Genomic DNA, 12,377 nt, shown 5'->3' with positions numbered 1-12,377 from the left:
TACAGGAAAATTGAAAATAAGGTTTTACGCGGAAGAAAAAAGCGAGTATTTGTCCTTGGCCCATTTTTTGTATTTCCGGGCGGAGTGTTGATGGTGGCTGACACCGAGAACTGGGCGCTAGCACTCAGTATTTCTGGTCACCATTTGCGGCACATGATCATTATCAAGTATCGGCTCGCTTTTTAGATCGGCTCGTTTGACGGCTCAATGCAGGTGCACGGCTGAATCCTGTCAAAAAAAATTGGAAAGCAGTAAAATCAAATTTGTGGTTTCTCCACAATCGGGGCCACAAGACATTGAGAGATTGAGCTGGGTAAGCGGGGAGTCGGATAGCATTCTGTTTCTTTAAATATGTTGGCACTTCTTTCTGTGCACTATTACCTTTTTCATTCTTCATTTTTTCACTTATTACACGCTGCCATTCCGCTTTCCCGGGATACTCGTTGAAATGCAGGTGTTGAACCAATTTTTGGAACGGATATCAGCCGCCTACCTGGGCGGAATCCCAGTCGACCGCGTAGCAACAGTACTGGCCGTTCTCCTGTCGTACGCCCTGGCCCACCTATTCCGACTCATCCCCGCCAAGCAAACACAGTCTCGGCATCTTTTTTCCATTGTAGCTACCCTTTTTCTTTTTGGCATTGTTCAGGAGCAATTTGCCGGACTAGTGCATCTCTTTGCAGGTGCTTTGGGGCTCTACGCAGTCATTTGGGCTCTGCAAAACAACCGCGGATGCCCGTGGTGGTCTTTGTGCTGGCCATGGCGCACATGTCGTATAGCCAGATTCGCCGCCAGCTGTACGAACCGGCGGCATCACTGATTTGGACTACACCGGCGCGCAGATGGTCTTTGTCATTAAGGTTACATCGCTGGCCTTTTGCATCCGCGACGGGCGTGAAAAAGTCGAGCGGCTGAGCGCGTATCAGAAGAAGAACGCTATTCAGGGCGTGCCTGGCTTGTTAGAGTATATTGGCTACGTATTCTTTTTCCCGGGATTTGCCGTCGGTCCCGCCTTTGAGATGGCCACGTATCGCCAGATGGTCGTCTTTGACGGCATGTCGACGGAACGGAAAAAGCTAAACAGGCGCGCGTACGGCACATTGCTAGTAGGCCTGTTATGTCTGGCGGTGTTTGTCAAGTACAGCGCAGAGTACAACTACATCAATATGGCATTGCCCGCGTTCTCGCATCTGGGCATTGTCGGGCGGACCTTGCGCCTATTTGTGTCCGGCGTCGTCACTCGCGCGGCATACTACACAGCGTGGAAGATGAGCGAGGGCGCCTGCATATTGACCGGCCTGGGCTTTGACGGATATGCAGCGAAGACAGGCGAGGCGCTCTGGATGGACATCTCCAACGTGCATATCTTGGATGTCGAATTCGGGACCAGCATGAAGCAGCTCGTTGACGGATGGAATATCGGCACCAACACATGGCTGCGTCACCACGTCTACTTGCGAATTATCAAACCCGGAGGGGGATCCAGCACAATGGCCACATTGCTGACGTTTCTTGTGTCTGCCCTCTGGCATGGCTTCTACCCGGGCTACTACCTGACCTTTGTTCTTGCCGCCCTGGCAGCCAGTGCCGCGCGCACATTGCGGCGAAACCTTCACAGACCTGTGCTGAAGTATTCAACAGTGCATGGTCTTTATATAAAGAAACTGTATGACTGCGCTGGCTGGGCACTGTCAAAGTACACTTTGGACTTTGTAGCTACTCCCTTTATGGCCCTTACGTTGTCTTTGAGCTTGGACATTTGGCGCTATAATTATTTTTGCTGCCATTGGGCATTGCCTTTGTCCATGTCGCCTTTAACGTGCTGGGCGCTGGCCGCTTTCTCTCTGCATAGTGGAATGGGAGAAAGAGGAGGGTGAAAAGGGAGGGAAAGGAGGAAGGGAGGGGCAAGAAAGGATGGAAAGGAGCGAAAGGGGGAATTTTGGACCGAATACACAAATCCACCCCTGGCCTTTTTAAAAAACCGGATCACCTGAGCTGATTACCTCACTAAAACACTCACGGGGCCGCGGTTATTAAGTGCATACTCACAAGTAATAACCTTATATCTTAATATATTGCATTATTATGTTAAAAATTGACGCAGCATAAAAAACAACGCGCTGTTTATTTCTCCCTGCACGGAATAGTTAAATTGATGAATTGATGAATGGTTGCAATTTTGGGTGTATTTACGAAATAATTAAAAAAAATACTTTTTGGGTGTTCAATGCGATGCAATGCAATGCAATGACATGCACATAGAACGGGGCAACCTTGTGTTTCTATGTGATGTGATGTGGGTTATGCAATTTTAGACTAGTGTTAATCCATGATAACTGGTGGACGAGATGGTGCAGGGAAGTCCCTATAGCAATATTGTTCTTGGGAGTAGTGAGCCTCGTTGTGCATGGACTGGCTGTAGTCGTAGCTGTGGTTGTAGTCGTAGCTGTCCATTGCCTGGTAGTGCAATTTTTTTTCCGAGTGCAGCTTGCTTATAAAGGGCTGTGAGATTCACTGATTTGAGAAGAGGTGGGTGATTTACAAGTGTGAATACATGAACAAATGAATATGTAAGGAAAAAACGGGAAAAGATGAAGTAGTAGCGAAGCGGAGTGTATTTATAGTAGATATGAATGACTATGAGTAGGTGTGGTGGGAGTGAGAAATACATTTTTCTTGTCCAAGATAATGCAAATAAAAAATAAAAAAATAAAAAGGCTGTTTTCTTTATATTTCTTTTAAATAAACTAGAGACTTGGATATTTTTTCTGTGCGGAGAAAATAAAAAGGGAGACATTAAAGAGAGCGTAAAAATGGGGGTGGATTGGTGTAGGAGGGGAAGAAAAGAGGAGAGGGGGAGAAGAAATAAGAGAAAATTCGTAATTCGACGGAGAATAAAGTGGAGGACGTAGACTTGCCTCTGGACATTCTAATGTAAATAGCAGACCCAAATGGTTCCACTTTATTATTAGGTGTTGGGGGAGGGGGGTGAGAGGAGGAGGTTGCCAATGCTTAGCTTCTTCCGAATAGAAAACTCACAGCCCAAGGCAGATTATTCTATATATATTTTGCACATCACTGCGCAACCTATTCCATTTCAAAAAATATATATACAAAAAATATTTTTACCATGGATGCAAATCAATCGGTTGAACTAATAACTAATGCATTGATACGCACAAAAATTGGTGCAGTATGGCAGCAACACTGTCAAATTTTGTCAAACAATGAAATTAAATTAATATGCATGAATATTTGCGACCGGCTATATGTGAACCCGAGACTGCTTAATCACAGTCCCCATCACTCATGCGGACAGTCAGCAAAAAAGGAAACAGAAATAGAAGAAAGTGAGTAAAAGAGACAGGAAAAACAATTATCCACTTGTCTTTTTCCATTACCCCCAACTTTTTGTTCAACTGTAAAAGCGCCAAAGGGACCTCCCTTTGTTCCTTTGTTCCTTTGTTGCTCTTGAATGCGCAGTGATTGGGCCTTCTAACTTGATTTTGTTTTTAAATATTCTTTATACATGAATATATGTATGCGGGTTGATAAATCCTTTATTTCTCTGTTTGGTTCTGATGCTAGCTTTATGCAAATAAAAAATAAAAAAGGAATACAGAGACGATAGAGCAAAGAAGCTGGGCAAAACAGATTGCGTCGCACTTCAAGAAAGGACCACTATGAGCCCGGTTTTCTCAGATAGACAAACGATTTTGTACTTTAAAAAGAGATCCGACAATAATATTCATGGCAAGGGCCCATCTACACGCACAATGCAAACGAATATAGAAAACACTCGCTCGGATGAACATATAGCGCTTTATTTGTAAGAAACTCCAAAAAAGTATTGTACTCTAAATATCCACATATTTTGCAAATATTTACATGTATATATGTACGTGTACGTATGTGTGCGTGCGGGGGGAATTGCATGAGGGGAAATATGTTGAAATCCAAACAGACATAGGCATGTCAAGAGAGAATCCACCCAGCTAACCTGCGAACGTCACCACTGTCGTTATTACTAGTGTCGTCAACATCCTTTTTGCTTTAGAATCCCAGACTTTTCAAAAGACCCTCTGAGCACCTAGTGACTTGCTCAAAGTTGACCTCGAATCCCTTATTCCCGCCATAGTACGGATCTTCAATAATGCTGTTCGGCTTCAGCTCGTCGTAGGCGCCAAACAAGGAGACCACAGCCTTTGAGCCCTTAGGCCTCATATCCATGAGATCCTCCAGGTTGCTTTTATCCATGCACAGAATAAAGTCAAATTCCTCATAGTCGCCCGGGCACACTTGGCGCGCAAAGTGGTTAACCGGAACACCGTGTGCCTTACAGGTTGCAACTGACCTGCTGTCTGGTCTGTTGCCTACGTGGTATCCTGCGGTGCCGGCGCTGTCAATGTGGAAGAAATCTGCGAGCTGTCTTTCGTTGACCATGTGTGTGAATACTGCTTCAGCCATTGGCGAGCGGCAGATATTGCCCAGACAGACGAAGAGCACTTTTGTTGGCGATGAGATATCCATTTCTACTGCTTTTAATTTCGAGCGAAAATGACGGAACAAAATTCAATTTTTCCTCGATTGAAGAAGACGAGAGACAAAAATGTTTTTTCATTGTGGTGTGACCAAATCTCGTCTATTTCCCTTTTTTGGCAATCAATATTTCGTGTTTCTCTCTTTTATTGGGTTTTGCCAATTACGTTTTCAAATTGTAAATTCACATTCCATTACACTTTACTCGTCAATCCCTTCTTTCTTTTTTACTTTCTCTTTCATTTATTAATTCGCATATCCTTTTCTTCCCCCTTTTGTATTTTTGTTTTTTTACAATCCAGTACCATTTCAGACAGAAATGCCATCGCGGACACCGCCGCCAATGGTGCGCATTAACATTCCGACAGTCAATATCAGTGAGGCCTGGGCGCCCACGCCCCTGCGCAAGCAGCGTCTGGGCGTGCGGTTCATAAAACTGTACATGCCGTGTCTTTTGATAATCTCGCTAGTAATAAACATCTACTACTTTACCCGGCCCGAGCCCCTGTCCCTGCCCAGCGCGCTGGCCACGACCAAAACGCCCCTGCACCGCCAGCGAGAATACACAGAAGTAGACTACACGCAGCTGACAGACCTAGTGCTAGTGGTTGGCCACGGCGTGTACATGGGCGAGGGCTCGCCCTTGAATGAATCCAGCTGGTTCCTATTGAACGAGCAGCGCGGCGAAGTCGGTGCCTTTATGGCTCATATAGGTCAGGGCATAGAGCTAGCAATGGAACATGACAGAGTGCTTCTCTTGTTCAGCGGTGGCAAGACGCGGCTTGGCGCTGGCGCGCATAGCGAGGCGCAGGGATACTGGGCTGCGGCGGATAAGATGGGCTGGCTGAACAAAGATATCTATCGACGGGTGTTGACCGAAGAATTCGCACGCGACTCGTACGAAAACGTCCTCTTTTCTATAGCTCGCTTCCGCGAAATCACTGGGAATTACCCGGATCGCGTCACCGTGGTGGGGTTTGAATTCAAGCGCGATCGCTTCATGAACTTGCATCGACATGCGTTGAAGTACCCCAAGATCCGCTTTAACTATGTTGGTATTAATCCGCCTGGGGACGTGAATGGGATGGCCAAGGGTGAGCGTAAAAATGGATTCAGCCTATTTGAAAAGGACTTGTACGGGTGTAGCGATCAGCTGGCCAAGAAGAAGGTTGTGAGGAATCCATTTATGATGAGCCATGGCTACGCCAAGTCCTGTCCCGAGATTGCGGGCTTGTTCGATTACTGTCCAAGTAACCCGACTGCTGTCTACGAGGGAGACCTTCCTTGGCTGAGCTGAGCTGAGCTGAAAATATATATTTTATCATTTTAAAGCTGAAAATGGCAAATAATTGATATTGATATTGATATTGATATTGATATTGATATTGTATTGTACTTTATTGAAAAATAAAACCAAGAAGGCTTTTATAAATGCCCTTGCTGCTTTATTGAAAGCAGCGCAACACAAGTAAATGGGCTGAGGAAAGTGTGTTGTATGTGGCAGCATTGCTATATAAATAAATGCATTGTAGTAATTGCCAGGATAAATGAGTTCAATAAATCTGTAATAAAACCTAAAAACTGAGGAAACCTCCTGTTGAGCCTTCCCTGCTTCCATTTTATATGCAGCTATAAAATCCTGGCTGCTGTTCCATTAATGCCTGATCGGCATTGACCTGCAAGCTCTCGGCCCAGCCGAGCTTATGTGATGAGAATCACTACATGCATATTAAATCCACAAATTTCCCGCACCATTGCAAAATTTCCATATCTAATATTGTCATTAAGTTACGATATATTTACTATTAATGAATTGGTAATTGATAAAAAGAATAGTTGATATTTAGATGAAAATCAAAATGATAAATGACTAATATAATGTAAAATATAATAAAATGATAAGAATGACTAAGAATCTGTGTTTGACTTGCTGCTCCCAGTTCCTGCCTTGATCAACAATTCTCGACAACACTCAGCGACATCCTCCAAAATGGCCAACAGCTCCTTGGCAATAGTTGGTGCCATGTCAGCACGCACTTCAAACGGATCAATCATTGGAGTGTTCATAACCTCTTGCTGTTGAACCGGAAATGCGAATTTGGATAACGGAGAAAGTGAACCAGGTGTGACTTTTGAGGCGGATGATTCACATTTGCCATGGTCAAAAGGTTGTTTCATATTTGCGCCCCTGCCATCCTCGCTGCATCCTGCATTGTCGATTAGAGCATCGCGCATCATACTCAACAATTCTGCAAGAACATTGATACGATCCACACTACTATCAAATTCGCTGAGGATAGATTTAAATGTAGGACTATTGTCCAAATCGCCGCGCTTGTATTGACAATATCCTCAATGTTTGCCGTCAACCCAATACTTGATTTTAGCACTCGGCCATTTGCGCCTTTAAAGCCATATGTCCCAATCCAAATTAAGACATAAATCAGCGTCTCCCAGTCGTCGAGCTCGGTGCGTGGGAGTTGGCTTCTCTCTAAGGCGTGAATGCACATAAACGGGAGAGTACCTGTGCGCTCATCATGTGGAGTATGAGGGCCCTTTAAGAATTGACCGCTGATCAAAGTCAACCAGCATACCCTTGACGGTTCCATCATTCATGCGCCGGAACAGATGTTCCTGGCATAACATCGCGGTGCAGGATGTGGCAATGCTCGACAATAGCGCGGTGAGCACGCATGGCGTCGGCAACGACAATGATGAGTTCTGGCACAGACTTGAGCATATTAGCGGCTTTCCAATTGGCGACATGGCAACACGCCTGTGTACACGGAGTTGTGGCTTGTGCTCCTGCTCTTTTTTGTTGCCAACTGCTAAATTGGAAAAAAGATCGCCAAGAATACTGAGGGTCGTGTCCTCAGTAAATGTGTTGTCGCTGTCCTGCTGAAGGCGCACTAGACCGCCACGTTTGAGTTCTGGGTATGTGCCTGCAAGCTCCTGATAATGTTTCAGCGTCTGGGTGATGTCGTGCAGATGAGCAACCTCATTGCGCGGATCCACACCTCCAACCCCCACAGACTCTAGCCATGCATCCTTAATTAGGGTGTCGCAATCCTCCATCTTGATGCAACTCCTTTCAGTCGGCTTGACCTCTGTTGCTATAAAGCACCGTGTGTGCCGCCCAAACATCCGATCAGCAGTCAAAAGGATGGTGCTGCTGTAAAACACCTCCCCAGTAGACCCCAGTGAAACAGTTCGATGCTGCTGCTGCTGTTATCTGTGTCGCCTATAGAACCGCCAGCACTGTTATCTCCCAGCAGCCAAGGTTATTTAAATACCTCACTGAGAATCATATCCGAGCTGATCCTCGCTGCAGAAAGACCAGTTGACGATCAACCCAATGAATGCACCACGGCCTGCCTCTGTGTGTGCATCCATTTCTGGAGAGGTCACTACGAAATTTGGGCCGAAAAAATGAGCCTGCACAAAGCTGCCACAAATTGTCAGCCCCCAAGCAAAACGACGATTGTGCTGGGTGCGAAAAAGGTTGCGGGTGTAGCGGAATAATTGCTGTACAGCATCAACCTTGTCGCCTTTCGTGCTCCCCGCTTCACTTCGATAACTAAGAATAGTTTTGAGTACCATATTACTATGGCCTCATCGAGAGTGGCAACCTTTTCCTTCTGCCAACTGAAGGTGCGGCCAACAGATGCACTGCCTATGCTCTTCGTCTCCAAGCCAATGTCGATCCTTTCGTCCGACTGTGCATCCTCGCACATTTTGTCTGTCGAGTGACAAGGCAAAATCTTTCTGATGGTACTGGTCGTGCCTTCTCCCCAAGAGAGCAGGTATCCAGTGCGTGGCTGACCAACCCGACAAACACAAAAAAGGCGATAATTGGTGGATAGAATTGTCTTTCGGTGGACAACCTATCTGCCGAGTTGTGTGTGCTGGTCCACAATGAGAACTCATTGCTGGCCAAGCGCAGTTCAGATGCAAGGTTTTTGATAGCTGTTTTCTTTGAGCGTGTCGAGCGGCTGGAATGGATTGAGTCGGCCATGATAATCTGTTCAAGCATAGCTGCATCGTCGGCTAGTATGTGGTTGGAGCTGGACGCAAACACCTCGACGCCCTTGTGGATAACCTTTGAAACATTGGCCGCGCGCTCCCTGCGATCCGCAGCCTTGGGCTCAGCCAGCTCAAGCACGCCTGCTTGTGGTTTGCTGATGTAGTGTTCCCACTCGCGTGCGGCCTCGTCCTTTACCGAATCGCTATGCTCTTTGGGCGTTTGTATCCATGTGGAAATCGTGCATGCAGAAGCAACACTGGGCTGTATCAGCGTATTCGTGCGTGCTCTGCCAGTGGGGTGGGCTGCTCCCTCTGCTGAGTCTACATAACGCTCAACATTTTTATGTAATAATTTATAATTTTATTTGAGTGTAAATATATTGAGTAATTAAATATTATAAAATGAACTTTCAAAATTATTATTATAGTATTTGGTAAACTACTTACATGGCGATGCAGGTTTTACACTTTTCTTCTTTAGGCGATCTCGCATCTCTTTGTGACACCAGTGCAAGTTGGTGGTGACGATTTGGGCGTCCTCAGGAGGCCCAGTGGCCTTTCTCTTTCGTCTGGATTCAGGCATAACCAAAGGGGTGAAAAATGAAGTAGAGAACCAAATAAAAATATGGCAGTATAAAATATGAATAAACGGCTGAAGAAAATTGAGCAAATTGAAAACTTGTAAGCTGTGAACAGCTTCTCTTCGTAGCAAAATATGCTAATGTATAGTGTTAGACATTGTTTACATTGTACTTGTCATAAATAATAGACAAATTTACCAAGTTTCCGGATAAAAACAATGTGAATTATCGATATTCAAATTCAAACTTTTGTCTGTCATTGGTAATGTCAGGAGAGCGTGGTTGCCAGACAAATATAAAGAAAGCCGGATGCACAATGTGATAGAGTATGCGAGCTTTGTCCGCACTACTTGGTAAGTAATTTTGCATTGGCCGGTTGGCAACATTATTTGAAACCCATTTCAAATTAAGGCATAACAATTTCATGTATGTGCAGTTGGCTATAACTAGTTACAAATAATTAACAAACCCGTTTCAACACCATTATCAAGTAACCCTGGATATAAGATGTAATATTGTCTGTGAAGATAATGCCACAACATATGCATACACAAACTAAATCTACCCACGTCATATGTTAAAAGCAATATAATGTCCGTATATTTGCGTATAATGTAGTCGAAAATAATATTATTAAAATTCCTAATTATGTAGTGCCTGGGTGTTGATGTACTGAATAAGTTGAACTGTTGAATAGTGTAAAAATAAAAAGGGTTTGAGGGGGAATGTCTGGTGTGGAACTAAAAATCAACGCCGTGTGGTAGTGCTGTAAAGGTCTTTGTTATCATTTAATGTGAGCAAGAAATATCAGAAATAAACATTGCGGCAACTCTGCAGTATTGGCAATGTTGTCACATGAAAACGGCAAGCGAAATCCAAAATGTGACTTGGGCACCACAGATTATGTATCTAGTTATTCAAAACTGAAAACATGATGGATAACCACAAACTTCAACATTCATACAGCTGTAGCTATCATTTTCTCAAATATATAGCTTATTGCACTCACTATTAAATATGCTATGCTTCATATGCGCACGTTTCAATTTAGCATTAATATTTGAATGCAAACAATTTATAATTAATATGTAAAAAATATATTCCAAAATTAGCTTCCCTAAAAATAAATAAATGAACTAGTTCATTGTGTTTGTCTCGTTGCTTTCAGTTCCTGCCTTGTTCAACAATTCTTGGCAACACTCAGCAGCATCCTCCAACATGGCCAACAACTCTTTGGCAATAGTTGGTGCCATGTCAGCGCGCGCTTTAAACGGATCAATCATTGGACTGTTCATAGCATCTCGCCGTTGAACTGCCAATGCGAATTTGGATAATGGAGAAAGTGAACCAGGCGTAGCTTCAAAGCGGATAATTCACAGTTGCCATGGTTAAAAGGTGTTTCATATTTGCGCCCCTACCGTCTTCACTGCATCCTGCATTGTCGATTAGAATATTGCGCATCATACTCAACAACCCTGCAAGAACATTGGTATGATCCACCCTACTATCAAACTCGTTGAGGATAGATTTAAAACTGGAACTGTTGTCCAAATCGCCGCGCTTGTATCTGGCAATGTCCTTAATGTTGTGCGTCAACCCAATACTTGATTTTAACACCTGCAATCCTTCTGTGTTCACTTGCATCACTGTCATGTTTGGGTGTGCCATTGAGTCCAAATGTCCCAAGCCACACCAGGACATAAATCAGCGCCTCCCAGTCGTCGAGCTCGGTGCGCTTGTTGCTGTTGCCCTCGAGGTTGTTCACGCTCATGAAATTCAGTGTGCCGATATGCTCGTTTTTCGGCATCGCATCCAGATTCTCGCAGTTGATCGCATGGTCAAAATCAATCAACATGCCCTTGACAGTGCCATCCATCATACGCCGGAAAAGAAAGTTGCCTGCTGAGATATCACGGTGCAATATATTGCAGTGCTCGGCAATGGCGCGGTGGGCGCGCATAGCATCGGCAACAGCAATGATCAGCTCGGGAACGGACTGGAGCCTATCAAGTGGCATGCCAATCGGCGACGTGGCAATGCGCTTGTGTGCACAAAATGGCAGCTTCCGAATCTTCTCGCCGACTGTGACATTGTCAAATAGGTCCCCAAGATGCTGCGCGTCGTGTCCTCAGTAATGTATTGCTGCTGCAACTCTGAATTAATGCGACCGCCAGCTTGAGGACGGATATGTGCCCGCAAGCTCTGGATAGCGCTCGAGTGTCCAGGTGATCTTGCGCAGATGGGCAACCTCGTCGCGCACGTCATTGATACCACTTCCATCAGCCACCTCGGTCCAAGCGTCCTTGATAAAAACGGTGCAGTCCTTGCTTCTGATGCGACTGTCTCTGGTTGGCTTCTTATCCGTTGCTAAAAGCACCGCGTGAGCCGCCCAAACAAATGACTAGCCTCAGTTAATATGTGGCTACTGTAGAATGTGCGTTCAGTAGATCCAATAGATCCATAAAAACTGGCATTGCCACTGCTGCTGTCTGTGCTGTCAGCACTGTCCATGGTGGCTGTGCCAGGAACCGTAATCTCCCAACAGTCGAGGTCATGCAAGTGCTTAATGCTTGGGTCGAAACCCAGCCGGTGGTCCTCGCTAAAGGACAAATTAACAAACAGCTTGATGACCTCGCCGCGGCCCGCCTCGGTGCAAATGTCCATGGCTTCAGAGACCAGAACAAAGTTGCATCCAAACAAGTATGCCCGGACAGAGCTGCCGCAAATAGTCAGGCCCCACACAAAGCGCCGGTTGGGCTGCGCGCGATAAATGCGGCGACAGTGCTTAGACAGCTGCAACGCGGCATCGTCCACGTCACCCGACGACAAGCCTTGCCCGACCTCGATGGCGGCAAACAGACCGGCGTACCACTCGTCGTTGTTGTCGATTGCGTCTATATTGCCGTCCAACGTTGCCTCGGAGCTGTCGGTCGTAGCGACAGTGGCCAGCGTAGAGTCGATTCCCAAGCCAATCCGACCAGTGGTCTGGTGGGTGCACTCTTCCCCAGTATCTGTAGTGCTGACTGGCGCAGTGGACGGAATGAGCACCCGGCGTGGCTCGGGGCGTCCTTGCTCTCCTTTGGCATGCTGATGCAGCCCCTGAATAATACGAGATACAAACGAGGTAAATGACTCGGCACCCTTGCTTACGTCGCCACTGCTGCTGCTGCTTCCGTTGTGGTCGCTAGGTGTGTGTGCGCCTGTCCACCTGGAAAGCGCATCGTAGTCCTGCCT

At 45.7% G+C, this 12,377-nt stretch overlaps 4 protein-coding genes across 4 annotated transcripts; 1 reads left to right on the top strand and 3 right to left on the bottom strand.

Moving 5' to 3' along the window:
- Positions 1-3,558: 3,558 nt before the first annotated feature.
- Positions 3,559-4,598, bottom strand: BX661DRAFT_182389 (phosphotyrosine protein phosphatase I superfamily). The gene has a single exon (XM_051535963.1). It carries the CDS (start codon positions 4,528-4,530, stop codon positions 4,054-4,056), a length of 477 nt encoding a protein of 158 aa, XP_051391618.1. The 5' UTR covers positions 4,531-4,598; the 3' UTR covers positions 3,559-4,053.
- A 109-nt stretch (positions 4,599-4,707) lies between these two features.
- BX661DRAFT_153737 (uncharacterized protein) lies at positions 4,708-5,957 on the top strand. Its single transcript, XM_051533252.1, is given in 2 exon segments — positions 4,708-5,903; positions 5,923-5,957. 1 exon segment carries the CDS (start codon positions 4,859-4,861, stop codon positions 5,834-5,836), a length of 978 nt encoding a protein of 325 aa, XP_051391617.1. The 5' UTR covers positions 4,708-4,858; the 3' UTR covers positions 5,837-5,903; positions 5,923-5,957.
- Positions 5,958-8,108: 2,151 nt separating this feature from the next.
- BX661DRAFT_182385 (uncharacterized protein) lies at positions 8,109-9,162 on the bottom strand (the record flags this gene model as incomplete). The annotated part of the gene is given in 3 exon segments (XM_051535962.1): positions 8,109-8,300; positions 8,315-8,883; positions 9,010-9,162. Coding segments are annotated over 3 exon segments (897 nt in total), but the record flags the coding sequence as incomplete, so codon positions are not given.
- A 1,418-nt stretch (positions 9,163-10,580) lies between these two features.
- Positions 10,581-11,239, bottom strand: BX661DRAFT_16800 (uncharacterized protein). The gene has a single exon (XM_051533383.1). The coding sequence runs from the start codon at positions 11,158-11,160 to the stop codon at positions 10,723-10,725; it is 438 nt and encodes a 145-aa protein (XP_051391615.1). The 5' UTR covers positions 11,161-11,239; the 3' UTR covers positions 10,581-10,722.
- Between the last annotated feature and the right edge of the window lie 1,138 nt (positions 11,240-12,377).

The sequence above is a fragment of the Kickxella alabastrina genome, assembly GCF_025024165.1.
Source record: "Kickxella alabastrina strain RSA 675 chromosome Unknown BX661scaffold_11, whole genome shotgun sequence".
Classification (NCBI taxonomy): Eukaryota; Fungi; Kickxellomycota; class Kickxellomycetes; order Kickxellales; family Kickxellaceae; genus Kickxella; species Kickxella alabastrina.
Note: the sequence above shows the minus strand (reverse complement) of the source record. Positions and strands in the feature narration are given on the sequence as shown.

What these genes read in the sequence shown, in the direction of transcription:
- BX661DRAFT_153737 (XM_051533252.1), top strand. Translation starts at nt 4,859, where the DNA reads ATGCCATCGCGGACACCGCCGCCAATGGTGCGCATTAACATTCCGACA.
- BX661DRAFT_16800 (XM_051533383.1), bottom strand. Translation starts at nt 11,160, where the DNA reads ATGCCACTTGATAGGCTCCAGTCCGTTCCCGAGCTGATCATTGCTGTT.
- BX661DRAFT_182389 (XM_051535963.1), bottom strand. Translation starts at nt 4,530, where the DNA reads ATGGATATCTCATCGCCAACAAAAGTGCTCTTCGTCTGTCTGGGCAAT.